We start from the raw sequence: 17,956 nt of genomic DNA, 5'->3' as shown, positions 1-17,956 counted from the left end.
ACCAGTGTAAGATGTTACAAAATCATGAATTTTGCTTGGATAAAAGATCCATTGCAAGTATAAGATACCCCCTTATATGTTAACGTAATAAAGTATGAAAAGTTAATTGATATGTTTTCAAATTCTACACTGCAGCTAGTCTTGAAGAAGAGACCAGTTACTGAGTTACAGTGTAGCACAAGAGCATCTACAGTCATCTGAAAAGACTATGAAAACACTCCTCCCCTTTTGAACTACGTATCTATGCAAGGCCTTATTTTTCTTTATATGCTACAGCCATATCTCTACAAAGGAAATTCGGAAGCAGAAGAGAATCTAGCTACAATTTATTAGGCAACACACGTACTTTGGGAGGCCGAGATGGGTGGATCACGAGGTCAGGAGATCGAGACCATCCTGGCTAACACGGTGAAACCCCATCTCTACTAAAAATACAAAAAAAAAACTAGCCGGGCGAGGTGGCGGGTGCCTGTAGTCCCAGCTACTCGGGAGGCTGAGGCAGGAGAATGGCGTAAACCCGGGAGGCGGAGCTTGCAGTGAGCTGAGATCCAGCCACTGCACCCCAGCCTGGGCGACAGAGCAAGACTCCGTCTCAAAAAAAAAAAAAAAAAAAGACTTACAGAAGTGTAAAATCATGATATTCTTGTTACTTTTGTTTTGCGAAATGATTTTTCATAAAAACATGTTTGTGTTAAAATACAAATAACTTATTTTAAAATGAATTAATATTTAAAATTTTTCTCCATTTTAATATTCATTTCTAGTATATAAATATCGATAGATATAACCTACATGAACAGAAGTTTTTAGAGTTCTCAGTTTTTAAAGTATAAAGGAATCCTGAAACCAAAAAGCTTGAGAACCACCGTTCTGGTACATAGAGAATATATAATCGGCTTGGGCTGGTGCAGAGATAGCATTGTGTACTAGACAGGAGTGGACCTTGCCCGTGGAGCTAAGTCATCTACAGCTGAATAGATAAGTCCCATAAAGTGTGGTCAGTACTGTGATAGGAAAAGCACAGGGTGATATGGGAGCACCTGACCCTGTTTAGAAACTTCCAGGATGAATTAATGTCTCTCTGCTTATTCTTAAAGGATGAATAAGAGTTAACCAGGCAAAAACAGAGTCCTCTAGGTATATGGAAAATCATGTGCAGAGAGCCCCGTGGAAGAGATCATGGCTCCACTGCAAAAATAAGAGGAGTGTAAACTGAGTACAGGGTAAAGGGTGATGGTGTGACAGAAGCTGAACTAGAGGACAGCAGCCACATCACGAAGGGCTGTCTGAATTCAGGAGGCAGGACCTCCTCCAAGGGGAACTGGAAGATTCTAGAGGGTTTTAAGACAGGAGAGGGACATCAGATTTATATTATATTATATTATATTATATTATATTATATTATATTAATTTATTTTTTGAGACAGTGTGTCACTCTGTTGCCCACGCTAGAGTGCAGTGGCATGATCTTGGCTCACTGCAGCCTCCACCTCCCGGGTTCAAGTGATTCTCTCACCTCAGCCTCTTAAGTAGCTGGGATTCCACGCTTGGCTAATTTTTGCATTTTTAGTAGAGAAGAGGTTTCACCATGTCGGCTAGACTGGTCTCAAACTCCTGAACTCAGATGATCCACTTGCCTCAGCCTCCCAAAGTGCTGGGATTACAGGCATGAGCCACCACGCCCGGCCCAGATTACATTTTAGACAGATCCCTCTGGCCATAGGGAATGGATGTCTAGAGGCAAGGGAGACTCAGTAGGGGTCATTGTGGCAATCAGAGAGCTGATGGAACCTGAACTAGGATGTGGCTGAATTGTTGGAGAGACATGCATACACTTCAGAGAGAGGTGTTTGGAGAAGTTTACAGAACTAGGTAAATGATTGGGTGTGGCTAGAGAGGGAAGGATAGGCATCAAGACTGAATCTAGTTTCAGGTTCAGCACCTGGGAGTCATGATAGTGTTCACCAACAGAGAGAACATAGGTGGTGCAGGTTTAGAGAGGAGGAGGAGGAATCCAACTTGAGTTCCTGTAGGGTACCCAGGAGGAGCTGCCTGGTCATCTCTCGGATGCATTGTTCTGAAGCTCAGGAAAAGCATCTGGACTAGAGGCACAGAGGAGAGAGCTGTCAACACACAAACTGTAACTGAAGCCATGGGCTGACTGAGAACCTTCAGAGGGTTGGAATAAGAAGAGAAGACTGCCTAAGGAGACAACCTTGGGGGTACCAACATCTAAGGGATAATCAAAGAAAGGAGAGTGTGCAACTGTCACTGGAAAACAGTAAACAGTGCCCAGAGAAGTAACAGAATCCAGACTATGTGGGCATTGAGGCAAGGGGAATAGAGTCAAGAAGAAAGGAGGGGGCGGGGTCAGCAATGACGAGTACTGCCAAGAAGTCAGTACAAGGAGGATTAAGAGGGTCTTTTTGATTCAGTAACAAGGAGGTAGTTGTTGAGTCATTGATTGCTTCCAGAACAATATCAGTAGAATGGCACGTTCCAGTAGGTTAAAGAGTGAGGGAGAGAGGATAGCAGATGGGGCGGGGCGTGGGGGGAAGAAGAGAGTAGTTGAGGGGGAAGGGAGATGAAGGCGGTAGGGGGGAAAGAAAGGATGGGAAGAGAGGGAGGTTGAGATTACTTTCACTCAATGGGAAGGAGGCAGTAGAGAGAGAAAGCTGAAGATATAAGAGAGAAGGGGAAATCATTAGAATGGGGTTTCCAGAAGAGTCAGGCAGTGAAAGGACTGGGGAAAATGTGGAGAGATGCCAAGTCTCCAACAAAGAAGCAAGTTGCAATCAAGGCATGAGATGAAATGAGCATTAGCTGAGAAAGCTGAGGATGTATGATAGTTTAGGAAATGGAAATTCCATGGTGCTCAGTGGAAAGGTTTAAGAGGAAGAAAGTAGTGAGAATTTAGATTAAAGGAGAAAAAGCACAAGGCAGTGTGAGGAAGACGACACGGGAGACTGGAAGGCCAGAGGGGCTCCCCAGAGTGCCCAAGCATGGCAGTTTTGTGAGGAGACAGGTGTATACAGGGAGCTGTAGCTTACTTTAGATATTGGTAACTTAATTACAGCAGTCTCATCTTTTTACACAATGATGCATTTATATCACAACCTAAAATTTATTCTCAACAATAATATTCTTTTTAATCAAAACATCATTTTCTGACCAATTCAAATTATTCTTATGTGTTTCTGTTGTTTACTTTTATGTTCACCGGGTTCAATCTTCAGTTACACCACTGCCATTAAGAGATCCCTATGTAGAAAAATCTATTCATTATGAACACATTTATTGCTTCATTGAGTTGCCTATTTAAAATGCAGAGAACCACAAATTAAATGTAGTGCTTTTCCATTTTGAAAAAAGCGGATGAATGGGTACTATTTTCTTGAATACATCATGTTTGTCTTACATAATTAACATTCCAGATTCATAGGCCAACAGATGCCAATCCTTGCTTGTTTTGATATTTGTTCCTCAATGGTCATTACTGAAAGAGATGCCTCCTAAGACTTGAACATGCTGTGTTCTGCATCAGAGGAAATGATAAGGCAAATGTAATGGAGATTATTGTTTTTGGGGGATAGTTAAGTGATGTCCAAAATCTATTTCTCTAAGGTTAATTATGCAAAGTACGAAACAATTTCTTCATTGCAATTGTAAAATAAAATATCTCAAGTATCTTCAGTATAAGCCTAGTCTATAAAATACTTCTAGATTCCAAGTTTATAGCCTTTTACTAAATATTTATTGTATTTAAGACAGGAGTGTTTGTTCTAGAAACATGCTTTAATGTCATATTTTCTAGATTTCTAATATTGAGAAATTTGAATATACTTGTGGTGAATATGTGTAAGCATAGACTACCGTATAGTACAAGAGCTCTTTTAAGTGGAAAATCTGTGGGGAATGCCTAGCGGATCTCATCTGGAGGTCAGACTTGACTTTGTTGCCTTTTGACTCAACCAGGCCATTTGAGCTGTGATAGAGTTTGGGTCTGCCCAAATCTCATATCCCACCCAAATCTCATATCCAGTTGTAATCCCCAATATGGGAGGTGGGGCCTGGTAGGAGGTGATGGATCATGGGGGCAGTTTCTAATGGTTTAGCACCATCCCCCCTTGGTACTGTATAGTGAGTGAGTTCTCATGAGATCTGGTTGTTAAAGAATATGAAGCACCTCCCCACTTCCTCTCTCTTCCCCCTGCTCTGGCCATGTAAAGTTCTGGCTCTCCCTTTGCCTTCCACCATGATTGTAAGTTTCCTGAGGCCTTCCCATAAGCAGAAGCCGCCATGTTTCTTGTATAGGCTGTGGAACTGTAAGCAAATTAAACCTGTTTTCTTTATAGATCACCCAGTCTCAGGTATTTCTTTATACCTCTGTGAGAAGTGACTAATACAAGCTGCCAGCCAAACCACCTCACTTGTTTCCCTCTTGTTTTTATTCTTCCCATTGTGACCCCAAAGAGGCCTCATGTTCCATTTCTTAACACACATAATGGATCCTCCTGTAAGTATCTAAGCTGTGGCAGACTAACAGAGAGACCTCCATCCTCAACACCAGCTAATGCCCCAGGCTCACAGTCTGACCAGTCTGTTAGAAAAAGAAGCCCCTCCATTCTCTCTGGTTGTCCCGTCCCCATTCTACTTTGCTCTTTATTTGTTCTGACTCAGCCTCCACCCATCTCCTCTCTCAAACTTTCGAAAAACGTCCCTGGAATCCTTTTTTCATAGTAAACACACCCACCTCCTTAACTGGATGGTAGAACATTGTACCTGCCTTCTTGCCTTAACTGAAATTTGACTCTTCCCTGAGAGCTTTTCCCAGTTGAGAGAATCCTGCTCCAGAAGCACAATGCTGTTTGGAGTCCATCGTTTCCCACCCTGTTGTAGACCCTACTCTTTTGATCATCTTGCTATCTGACTGATTTGTCCTCTGTCCATAACACTGTCATCCACTAACCCCATAGTCATCTGTGTCACATATAGCCTCCCCTAAAACTCAAAGCCCTGCCATCATCGAAACTACTCAGTCCTTTAGATTTTCAGTTCTTTCACATCATCAGTTCTAGTGAATTTATCTGTGTTACCTTTGCTGCCTGCTTCGTTAGCTATACCCTGGATCCTTACCAGGAAAACACATCATCGCTAAAATACCACATTAAAATAGCTATTTTTTATGAGTCAGGATCTCTGATATAATGTTGGGTAGTAGAAATGATAGTGGACATCCTTATGTGCTTTTAAGCCTTTTTAAAGAAATGCTTCTAAAGTCTCACCATTTACTATGATGTTGCTGTAGGATTTTGGTGGAAGCAAAATGCTTTCGTATTCCCAATCTGCTCAATTTTTCCACTATAAATAGCTGTTAGGTTACTTTGAATATTTTTCTACATATGTGAAATCCTGTTATTTTTCTCCCTTAATCTATATTTGCAGCATTAAATATTTTCTCTCCTTCTGAAATTTCTTTTAGTTTAATGTTAGCACTTTCTTTTGTGTCTTCTGTGTCTTTTTGACTGTCCTTTCAGGGTTTTTTGTTTTGTTTTGTTTTTCCTTTTTATCTCTCTGTACTGCAGATTTCCACAGTTCTACCTTCCAGTTCGTTAAATCTCTTTTCAGCTCTGTCAATCCTGCTAATTATACATTTTTTCATTCTAAGACTTTCATTTGGTTCCTTTTCATTTCTACCTCTTTTTATTTTACAACTTTCAGATTTTACTATCTTGCTAGTAATCTCTAGTATGACTGAGGATGTTTAAAGTCTTTATTCAGAGTGTTCTGTAGTACATATTTCCTTGGATATGAATTGCCCCATTCATTGGACTGCTTTTAATCATGGTGCACAACCTTTTATATTTTGTAATTTTCTTTAATTAAGAGCTTAACTTCCCTACAGATTTTCCCGATAAAGGTTCTCTTTGGGAATTGTCTGAACCCCAGGCCTATGAATTCCTCAACTCTGAAACAATCCATAAGTTAGGTATAGCTTGGGAATCCTACTGCAGGAAAGTGATTTCTATGCCCATGTGAAATGCAGACTCAGAGGCTAGTTATATATAGGTGTCTTATCTTCATCTCTAGTCATAGGTAATTTTGGGCCTTGATCCTCACTGAAAAAAATGAAACTGTTATCACCCCCACAGCTCCCCACCCCACCCCTGATTTATGTGGGGTCATGCTCAGCATTCATATTATTTTTCCTTTGCAGATGTAGAAACCTCAGACCCCATGTCTTTTCAGCACCTGCCCCTACCTCCAATCTCACAATGGCCATAGTCTCACACATCACGACCAGCATGGGTTTATGATCCTTTTTTATTTACAGAGACTTTTCTTTTTTGTTGTTGTTTGTTTTTGTTTTGTTTTGTTTTGTTTTTTGAGACGGAGTCTCACTCTATTGCCCAGGCTGCAGTGGGGCGCGATCTTGGCTCACTGCAAGCTCCGCCTCCCGGGTTCATGCCATTCTCCTGCCTCAGCCTCCCAAGTAGCTGGGACTACAGGTGCCCGCCACCCCGCCTGGCTAATTTTTTGTGTTTTTGGTAGAGACGGGGTTTCACCATGTTAACCAGGATGGTCTCGATCTCCTGACCTCGTGATCCGCCCACCTCAGCCTCCCAAAGTGCTGGGATTACAGGCATGAGCCACTGTGCCCGGCCTTCTTTCTTGTTTTTAAAAATGATTCTATCAGTTAGGGCCCCAGCAGAAAACAATATTATTCAGATACCTGAATTCAAGAGATTTGAATGAAGGGACTATTTACAGATATAAGGGCAGGAATAAAGCATACAACAAGGTCATTTGAGGTGCTCAGAGACTAAGAACAGCAGATTCTAAAAGGGCAAGGGAGGAAATGTTATTACAGGAGCCCGGGAGAGCTGGAGCTATTGAGAAAGGGCTGCCTGGTAGCAGCTGTGTCTGGAGGAAAGTAGCCATTACCAGAAGGAAGCAGGGAGACTGCTTTGGATGGGCATATCTCCTGGTCCAATAGTGTCCTTGTGCCGTGGAAGGACTCTAGAGCAAAAGATGAGACTGAGCCTAGCCCTCTAAAATGCAGGACCCAGGGCAGGGTCCCCTCTGTCCTGAGTCTTACGCTGGGCCCATTACACTTGATCTTCATCAAGACCTGTAGTCCCTTGACCATCTGTGTTTTTCTCAGACTGTAAACCTCTTGTGGTACTCCCTTCTTTCCCTGTCTAGCCTGGAGCCTATAGCCCCTCATACTCCTAGCAGTGCCCTCAACTTCCTAGCACCCTTGTTTTTCCATCACTCCTTCCTAGCAAAATCTTAGCCCTGGGCCAACCTGACTCTCCATCTTCTTGCTTTACGCTTAGGTTGTTGAGTGTCTGCAATTAAAATATACAGGTTAGGCCAGGCACAGTGCCTCACGCCTGTAATCCCAACACTTTGGGAGGCCAAGGTGGGCAGATCGCCTGAGGTCAGGAGTTTGAGACCAGCCTGACCAACATGGTGAAACCCTGTCTCTACTGAAAATACAAAGATTAGCTGGGCATGGTGGTGGGCGCCTGTAATCCCAGCTGCTTGGGAGGCTGAGGTGAGAGAATTGCTTGAACCCGGGAAGTGGAGGTTGCAGTGAGCCGAGATCACGCCACTGCACTCCAGACTAGGCAACAGGGTGAGACAACGTCTCAAAAAAAAAAATGTATATGTGTGTATACACACACACACACACGTGTTGAGCATCCCTAATCTGAAATCCAAAATGCTCCAAAATCTGAAACTTTATAAGAGCTGATGTGATGCCACAAATGGAAAATTCCACATCTGACCTCATGTGACTGGTTGCAGTCAAAACTTTGTTTCATAAACAAAATTATTGAAAATATTATATAAAAGTACCTTTAGGCTATACGTATGTTTATAAAATAGCAATGAATGTTATCTTTATATTTGAGTGCCATCCCAAGATATCTCATTACATATATGCAAATATTCCAAAATCTGAAAAAACTCAGAAATCTGAAACTCTTCTGGTCCCAGGCATTTCAGATAAAGGACCTCAGCCTGCATCAGCAGTATAAACATGCTGGGCCTCTGCCTCCAGGCATCCTGCTGTGTTCTCTCAGGCAGCTTTTTCTGGTTTCCACAGAAGCACTTTCAAACCTTTACCACTTTTCTCAGGCTCCTGCCCCATTTTCCCTGTCACTCTCAGCAAATGGCCTTGCCTCCTATTTCTCCAAGAAAATAGAAGTCATCAAAGCATAATGTCTTTTACTTTCTGCTTCCCTCTGCAGTTACTATACACTGTTGGTAAGGATGAGGGTGATGGAGGATGATGGCGAACTTTCTTCAGCACTAACCACCGACCGCTTCATTCTGGTCACAATGGCAGGGGTACTATTTCCCCTATACCCTAGCCCCAGACAAATCCTTCCACCATAGCTTTGGATTCTGCCCTTTTCTACTTCCTCTGGACCTGACTGCATCAATTATCTTCTGTCTGAAGCTCTGTATTAAGCTGCAGTCACTTCTCTACTTCTCATATCCAAATCTCTTTCAGTCCACTGTGATTTTATTTCCGGTAACTCTGCTGAAACTGCCCTGACCAGGTTCAACAGGAACCTCTTTGTTGCTACCCGTCAGTACTTCAGTCCTTGCAGTATTAGGCACTGTTGAACCCACCTAAACATGCTCTTTGCCCTAACATCCATACACCTTCCTACTTTGCCGAAAAGCTCTCCAAGCCTCCTTCCCGCAAATGTCGTCTTCCGCAGAGTTCTGCCAGAGGCGGCTAATTCCTTGCACTCCCAGTGCCTTGCCTGGAGAAGGCGCTCAGTCAGTATCAAATTACATATGCAGATCCAATTGCCGGTTGCAAATTCAAGCAGTAGACTCACAAGTCTTTAAAAGTTTAAGCAAAAAAGAGCTTTATTTTGCTTTTTCTTTTCTTTTTTCTTTTTTTTTTTTTTTTTAATTGAGACGGAGTCTTGCTCTGTCGCCCAGGCTGGAGTGCAGTGGCCGGATCTCAGCTCACTGCAAGCTCCGCCTCCCGGGTTCACGCCATTCTCCTGCCTCAGCCTCCCGAGTAGTTGGGACTACAGGCGCCCGCCACCTCGCCCGGCTAGTTTTTTGTATTTTTATAGAGATGGGATTTCGCCGTGTTAGCCAAGTTGGTCTCTATCTCCTGACCTTGTGATCCGCCCGCCTCGGTCTCCCAAAGTGCTGGGTTTACAGGCGTGAGCCACCACACCCGGCCACAAACTTTTTTTTTTAAGGGATACACATTTCCAATTATAAATGATGTATTACTTATTGCAACTGGAATCCACCGAGGGGGAAAAAAAACCATAATAGCTTATTTCAGAACTAATACGGCTATATGTTAGCAACAGAAATGGTGTAGCTATCTTATTAGAAATACAATAAAGAGATTACTTAGCAACTGTCTCCCCACACCATCATTTCATTTTGCTCTGCAGTTCTTGGCAGAGAGTCTAGAAAGAAAGAAAATAAATTTAAGTCACACAGTGTTCTCCTAGACTAAATGATTTCTGCAGTTCTGAGAAAGAAACCTTAAAAGACAATGGATGTTCCATGATTATTGAAAATAACATTTTCAAAATTTTGTCTCTAGATACATTTGATTAAACATTATAGCCTTTTCCCTTTTATATCTTGTAGTAAAGCTTCTCTTAGTTTCATGTTCCATACTGAGAACTTGAGTGCCACACACCAGCCTAGGGGCGATATTGGATCCTGACACTGAAAGAATTCAGCCAGAACTCTTTAAGGCTCTCTTTTCATTGAAATAAAGAAATGTCACATATAGAACATTCCTTTGTTTATTTATTCATCATTCATCCAACAAATAATTATGTGAAGAGTCATTTCAAGAAATCTTAGAGTGGATATTATTCGATATATGAAAAGATGCCTGCCAAAAGATATGCTGAATTTGTGACTTTATTTTGGCTTTACCTGCTAGCATTTCTTTTCCTAACCTTCAGACTGTGTTAGTCAGAAGTACCTACTTTTTGCACAGTCACAGATTCCAAAGATCCTATCATTTCATTCCATCTGTTCCTGCCACAGTTACTTTAATAACAATATTCATCATGTGACCTTTATGTGCTACTCTGTACTTAAATAGGGAAAACAGTTGTCCCTCCCGGAGAAGAAAGGATTGCCAAAATTAAAGAAAAAGTCAAGATTCCATTACCTGATGATTTGCATGTTTCACATTGTTTGCAACGTATGTAGGAACTTTAAAAATGATACGGTAACCATTTTAATTTTTATTGTTGTGTAAGAAAATGGATATGACTCAAAGGGAGATAGATGAGACATGAAAATGTTGTGGGGACAATTCTGGTAATGCTCTCAATCTTCTGGCATTACCTATGCAACCAAGACAGTGTAAGGCAGAATTTCATACAAATGGTGCCTGACTTTTAGGATGGTTCAGCGTTACAGTGGTGTTGAAGAGACAGGCATTGAGTAGAAACCGTACTTTGAGTATCCACACAACCTTTCTGTTTCTCATTTTCAGTACAGTATTCAGTAAAGTACATGAGATTCAACACTTCATTATAAAATAGACTTTGTGTTAAATGATTTTGCCCAACTGTAGGCTAATGTAAGTGTTCTAAGCACATTTAAGTAGGCCAGGCTAAACTATGATGTTCAGTAGGTTCGGTGGATTAAATGCATTTTCAACTTACGGTATTTACAACTTACAATGCTAAGTCAGGGAACATCTGTTTAGTGCCGAGCCCAGAGTAAGAATTCAGTGCCTGCGGGGCCGGAAGAGTCATTGCCTACAGAAACATACATGTGTGACCTAGGCTTCATGCGAAATCATGAGGAGTGGTAGGGCTTATGGCAAACTGGAGAGCTCCCAAGTTGCCTAAAGACATCCACATTTAAAAATTTAAAAACACTGTGCTAGCCAAGCAAAACCATGGCTAGAGATCCTGTACTGCCCCTAGCTTGAGTTTGGTTTTTTGTTTGTTTGTTTTTTGAAATGGGGTCTTGCTCAGTTGCCCATGCTGGAGTGCTGGAGTGCAGTGGTATGATCTCGGCTCATTGCAACCTCTGCCTCCTGGATTGAAGTGATTCTCCTGCCTCAGCCTCCCAAGTAGCTGGGATTACAGGTGCCAGTCACCATGCCTGGCTAATTTTTATATTTTTAGTAGAGATGGGGTTTCACTATGTTGGCCAGGCTGGTCTCGAACTCCTGACCTCTAATGATCCTCCCACCTCAGCCTCCTAAAGTGCTGGGATTACAGGTGTGAGCTGCCACGCTCAGCCCCTAGCTTGGATTTTAGATCTCTAAGTTATGCCTGCCCCTTGCCTTGTTTCTGCCATTCCCCTTTCTGCATACCTTCTTTCTCTCCTACTCTTCACCGCCACCCATTCCATATCTTAGACCACTTGCTGCCTCAGACGAAAGCTGCAATCAAAAAATACTGCTTCATTTCAAAGAACAACTTTAACAAAATGTGCTTGTGTTTGAGAAAGTTTGTTTACATATGAAGCAAGCATCATTTCAAACACTTTTTAAAAGGTTTCAATCTTTTCGATCTTTGTTAGTTTTTACTACCTTGTAACACATGCTCTTTCTTTAAAACTTCTAACAATAATTTAGAAAGAAAGTACAATTTTTTCCTTCCATTCTTCCCTTCATCATTCTCATTCTCCAGATAAATACTGCTAAATTATTCAGTGTCTATAGATCCAAATTTTTCTGAGTATGTAAACTAATATATGCATGCACATACATAGATTATATAGAGATACCTAATTAAAATGCTGTTATACCATTCAGCAATTTGCTTTTCCATGTAGACAAAATTTCATATTATTGTAGTGATATCACATTCTTTGTAACTCCTGTTCTTTCAGCAGTCATATCAATGTGCCATAATTTCACCAGTCCCTATTAGTGACATTGAAAATTTTTTAATCTTTTCTGTGAGTATTCTACTCTAAACTCCGTGCATGGATGTGAGATAGACATCACCATGTTCAAAACCGGACTCCTAATCTTCTCCCCAAAACCTGCTTTTCCCATGGTTTTCTGCCATCTTAATTAATGGTGACTCCATCCTTTGTATTGCGTATGCCAGAAACCTGGAAGTCATCCCAAGTTCGTTTCTTTTTCTTACCCTCCATATCCAAGCTGTCAACAAATTTCAACTCTGACCACCTCTCAGCACCTCCATTGTGTCACCCAGTGCAAACCTCCACCACCATCTCGGCTTCTTACCCAGTTCCAGGATTCTGCCTTTGCCCCCAACAATCTACTTCAGGTCTCTTTTCTACCCAGTAAATAAATCCAGCAATGATCCTTGTAAAATGTGCATCAGGAGGGGTCTTCTCATCTCACCTGTGATAGAAAAAACCTGAGTTTTTTCTTTTTTCCATTTCTCCTGTGATGTATGTTTGTGACCTCCAATATGTAACCACTCACTGTGTTGCTTTTTAAATTATTTTTAAAGGTTTGTTTACAACCATAGCCACTATTTGCAATTATGAGTGTATAACACTAAGCATGAGAACTAGATCTGTTAAATTTTTTTGCCAATTTCATTAGGTGACCTCTGTAAGCATCAAAACCTGGCACTGATTGAGGTTGTTTCAGGCTCAACTAGTATTGTACAAAATAAAGTAAGTGAAAGCATGTCTGGTGGTAGGAGGTACTTTATAAGCTAACTAATGCTTTTCAAAGGGATGTGTATTGAAGGAAAGGCTCGCTTTATATTACATCCTATAAGGCAGTGTTTCTTAAACTCTCTGTGGAAAAGGACCACTTTTTATAAATTTCCAGTCTGTTGCAAACCGATACTTTGTAAAACTTAATAAAAGTGAATTACTAGAAAAATGAAATTTTTTAAAAGAGACATGTAAAATAAAAGTTGTAATTTTTAGCAAACAGGAAATTATATTGCAATAAATATTACTAGGGTATAGGAAAAAAGATACAAAAATTGTTCATGTTTGTTCGTTGAAGGTATATGTGTAGGCAGTTAATAGATAGGCTATTGCACTTGAAAGTTTTCTTCATTTTAAGGGAAAATGGAATTCCCATATTAAATGTGTTTGTACACTTTGAACACAATGTGGATAAATATTTAAAGTTTTTAACGTGACAAATTGGATTGCTTCCTACTTGATACTTTACCTAATCTAGGTAAAATTGCCAATAAGGCTACTTGTAGGGAATAAGGTGTGTCTAAATAGTTTCTATGCTTTATTTTAATAATAATACAAAAGAAACCAGTCTCACAGAATGGAATGGAGGGAGAGATTTTAGAGCCATTTTCGGTGAGCTCAGTTTATTCATTTAAACATTTTATCTAAGATGGAGCCAGTGCCACTATGCTTTCAATCCCTCCACAGACATGAGTGCCAGCAATATATCTTGTAAATTATAATTCAATGTAATTATCTTTTGGCGAAATAAATGGATCCTAGATCCATGAATTTTTTAGGCATAGATCTTCTTTTGATGGAAAATAAAATTCAAAATGCTTTATCAAATTTAAGGTGTTTGGTGTTTGCCCTTAATTGATGTGCAATATCAGAGTCATCACTATGTCATTTAAAATTGTTACATTTTGGAACATGTGCCATAGCAACCTGTAGAAACTGTTCTTCCAAGCTTTGAACTTTCATTTTTGCCATTCGATTCTACCTGTCGTTGAAAAACGTGTTGCATTAATTCTTTGAATGGGAATATTAAATGCTGAGGATATCAGATGCATAAACAGTCTTCTTTGTCCAATTCATATCTTCAACAAGTTGGGGCCAAATTGTCTTCTTCTTTTGCAGAAACATTAAGAGTTGTTCTGTAGTTCCAACTTTCTCAAACACAGCCTGTTGGTCATCATACCCCAGCAGGCAGCAACAGCTGGTTATAATCTGCTTCCATAGTATCATACAACACAAGAGAATAATCTAAGATTTAACACACTAGCCTTTACCTAATTCACAATTTTTCGTACAACATTAAGCTCACTGTTTAGTTCCACCAACATTTCTTTTCATAGCAGGACTTTCTCATGAGAGAAACAAAACATAGATTTACATTCTGGTACAAGCTCCTTAATCAGGATAACTCCTCCAGAATATTTCCTGCACCGTCAGAACATACCCTACATGCAATTTAAACTCCAAACCACATTTGTTGACAATATAATCTTTCATAGTTTTATACAGTTCAGACTTAGTTATGTATGTCAGCAACAAAATTGAAGAAAAGAACTCTTCCTTCATATCACCATCATGTTCCAGTTGCACATAAACAGGAATGTGAGGGCAATTATCATGCTGCAATGAAAAATATGTTGCCAGCTTTAACTGCTCCGTGGGTTAGCCTTCCATATCGTTAGCCAGTGCCTGGATATGCTGAGCTATGGTGGCACTGAAAAGTAGTGCTTGAACCACCTTCCTTCCTGCACATTTACCCAATATTTCCAAGTAAATGCCTTGGATACAGTCTTTTCACTAATATCTCCCCAACTGTATATGGATCTTAATTTTGGCAAGCTGAACTGCTTCTTATTAAGCCCTTAAAGCCCTGATGTTTATATGTAAAATATTGAACATCTGCTTCATAAGCTATTTAATCCAATATTCTTTCTTTCAAAAAATTCTTGTGGTTTTTAACTGAATTTTTGTAAGTAAACACCCCATAAGTTCTGATGGTTTCATTACTTCATAGCCAGTACATACAAAAAACCAAACGCTATGTTTTTAACATGTCAACATCAATTACAGCTTTAAACTCAACTCAGCATGTTACGGATCATAGTTCTGGGGAAAAGCAATATGAACTCTTTGGGTCTTGGTTTCTTCAGAATCACTTCCATGTCACCATTTGGTTTCTACCCATCATACTCAGAAAATTATTTTCTCATGGAAAAAGTCCAGTGAAACTTGTTTCACCTTCATAAATTGAGGGTGAAAATAACAAATATTATTTCTCCAATCGGCTAATAATGTTAAACACAAAGTTAAAAATTCTGATGGGAAATTAAAACTTATAAAGTCAGTCATAAAAATAAATGCTTACATTTTCACAGGTTTTTATACACTTTTAGGGTACAGTTAACAGACCAGTCATATCAATACAATAAGTGGTTATATATTAATTAAAGATCACAAACGTGCATCTCAGGTTGAATGAAAAAATACACCTGTTATAATGTTATGCAAATGGCTACTAAATGACTTTAGGTAAAAATTTCTACTGTCAGTACTAAGCATGGAATCAAAGTCCTGTATTCCAGATACCTTTTCCAGGTGTGCCCTGGAAAAGAGTTTGTGTCTCAAAAAGTGACTCTGGTGATCATGAAAACATTTATATGAAGATGCATGTCAAGAGTGAATAAAAGGCTAGGTGTAGTGGCGCACGCCTGTAATTCCAGCACTTTGGGAGGTCGAGGCAGGCGGATAACCTGAGGTCAGGAGTTCGAGACCAGCCTGACCAACATGGAGAAACCCTGTCTCTACTAAAAATACAAAATTAGTGGGGTGTGGTGGCGCATGCCTGTAATCCCAGCTACTTGAGAGACTGAGGCAGGAGAATTACTTGAACCCAGGATGTGGAGGGTGCAGTGAGCCAAGATTGCACCATTGCACTCCAGCCTAGGCAAAAAGAGCAAAACTCCATCTCAAAAAAAAAAAGAGTGAATAAAATTGCTTCATGAAGCATGGTCATGGAAACAGCAGTGCATGTTGGTTCTTCAACTGTCTCTGGGCTCCAAACTCACCTTCTATACTCTGCATGGTGAGGCCAGACCTGACTGACAACCACATCTCTTGTTTCCTAGCTACTTCCCTTTAGGTCCTGTCCTCCTGAGATACAGAAGCTATTGGGTGGCCGGAGAAGGGAGAGGCGAGTGTTCCTTCCTGTCCTCTTGGAGTTCCCGTAATAATTCCTCACTCCGGTTATCTGTAGTTGTAGTTTCGTGCATTTTCCTACGGTGTCCTCCCTCAGAGACACCAGCTTCAGCCTCGCACCCTCTCCAGGGCTCTAGGTTCCAGCTCCACAGGACCTTCCTGCAGCCTCCTAGGTTCTAATAACCTCAGTCTCATCCCTTCGTTTCTTCAGCCCTAAGGATGGTAGAGGCTTCATGTGTTGTAATGGTTACTACCTTTTAATTGCAGAATTCCTCTTTTGCCTTTTTTCTTCTTCTGTACTTGTCTAACCAATTTTTTAATATTAAATTCTCTCTTTTAAAATCACTGTGGTTTCTGATTTCCTGACCGAATCCCAACTGATATAATAAAATGGTAGGAGTGGTCCCAGGTGGTCTGGAAATGGTTTGATTGTGTCTTTGGCCCCAAATGCAGTGCTGAGCAGCTTGTCAATGTGAAATGGAATGTTAGTAATCGGGTCATGCCGGGGCATCATGATTAATCAAACTATCCCCTGTGGTTGATTGTGAAGAAGTGCCTGAAGCTAGTAACTTAAGGGACCGAATGGCGGCTGCACTTAGCCATTATAGTAGTAATGATGATGTCAGAAGTGTGGAATTCTGCCTTTAGTGGAATTCTTATGGAAAAAAAAAAAAAAATGACAAGCTCAAGTCTTTAAACACTCAGCTCAAGTCATATCTAGCAAATCTCAAATTATTTCACTTCTTTTTATCTCCACCTCTACCATCCTACTATAAGCCATATTTTCTCACCTGAAGTTTTGCAACAGCTTCCTGCTCTCCCTTCTTACAATCCATTTCTTAGACAGTGACCAAAGTACCATAAAGCCAACTCCTCTGCCTAAAACCTACAATGATATCCTACTGTATTTAAAAAAAAAAAAATCTAACCTCTTCAACTTCATCTCAAACCATTTCCTCCTCTCTGTGTTCCAGTCTTTCTAGCTCTCTCTGGCCTGGGAGTTCCCACATTCATAGTTCCTTCTTCTTAGAATTCAATTCCCTTGGCATATATGACTGTTACCTATCCTTCATATTTCATATTCCCTAGGTCCCCAACCCTCCCTATTTAAAGCAAACCTTCAACCCTTTCCTCTAGTAAATATGTTACCATGCATTCATTTCTTACATAGCACTTGCATATATATGTGTGTGTGTGTGTGTGTGAGTGAGAGATATATTTCATATTTATAACAGGGTCAATTAATCAAGAAGACATAATAATTCTAAGTGTATACATACATAATAACAGAGCTTACATATATATGTATATGAGAGAGAGAGAGAGATCTTGTTCTGTCTCCCCCACCACCCTGCTCTCCATTTGGGCAAAAACCTGTCTATCTTATTGGCTGCTATATTCCCAGGACCCTGCTCCAATACCTATCACATAGTAGATGATCAATAATTATTTGTTGATTGAATGATCCTGGGAAGTAATTTTCTTTCAATTAACTTGCTATTTTAGTTATAAAACATTGCAAGCATACAGAAAATATTATAGCAAACATCCAGCAAAATTTTACCTGCCAGCAAAATTTAACAGATTTTGACATATTGCCATACTTGCCTCACATCTCACACTTGCACTCACTCTTTCTCTCTCTCTCTTTTTCAAGAAATAAAATGTAAAAGAATATTTTCCATTTCATTTAAGTTCAAAATTATTAGCACATATTATGTATACTATTTCCTTATGATATTTTTAATGACTCTAGGCTCTAACTTTCAGTTGTAATGTAGGTGATTTGTGGGTTTTCTTCTCCCCTCCCCCATCAGTCTAGCTCAGGGCTATCAACTTTATTAATTTTTTTAAAGAGGCATCTTTTGGTTTCATTTGTTTTCTCTATAATTTTTTTCATTTTCCAGTTAATTGACTTTTGCCATTGTTATTTCTTGTAGTTATTTTAGTTGACTTGCTCTTTTTCTGCCTTCTTAAGGTAGATGTTTTGATCGTTGATTTTAGTCTTTTCAAATGTCAGCATTTAAAACTACATTATTTCCATCTAAGGACTGCTTTAACTGCATGCCACAATTTTGATATG

At 40.1% G+C, this 17,956-nt stretch overlaps 1 protein-coding gene across 3 annotated transcripts in view; it reads left to right on the top strand.

Annotated features, from left to right (window-relative positions):
- EFCAB11 (EF-hand calcium binding domain 11) overlaps window positions 1-17,956 on the top strand; it is a 161,011-nt gene that overhangs the window by 114,098 nt on the left and 28,957 nt on the right. The window contains exon 6 of one of the 3 annotated variants that reach the window (XM_073011257.1): window positions 8,262-8,696. The exons of 1 other annotated variant lie outside the window; for it this stretch is intronic. In XM_073011257.1, the coding sequence (XP_072867358.1) occupies window positions 8,262-8,409 (148 nt within the window). In that variant the 3' untranslated portion in view covers window positions 8,410-8,696. Of the gene's footprint in view, window positions 1-8,261; window positions 8,697-17,956 lie in introns of those variants that run through there. One more of the 3 variants, XM_073011255.1, reaches the window with a different exon arrangement.

The sequence above is a fragment of the Chlorocebus sabaeus genome, chromosome 24 (assembly GCF_047675955.1).
Source record: "Chlorocebus sabaeus isolate Y175 chromosome 24, mChlSab1.0.hap1, whole genome shotgun sequence".
Lineage (NCBI taxonomy): Eukaryota > Metazoa > Chordata > Mammalia > Primates > Cercopithecidae > Chlorocebus > Chlorocebus sabaeus.
Note: the sequence above shows the minus strand (reverse complement) of the source record. Positions and strands in the feature narration are given on the sequence as shown.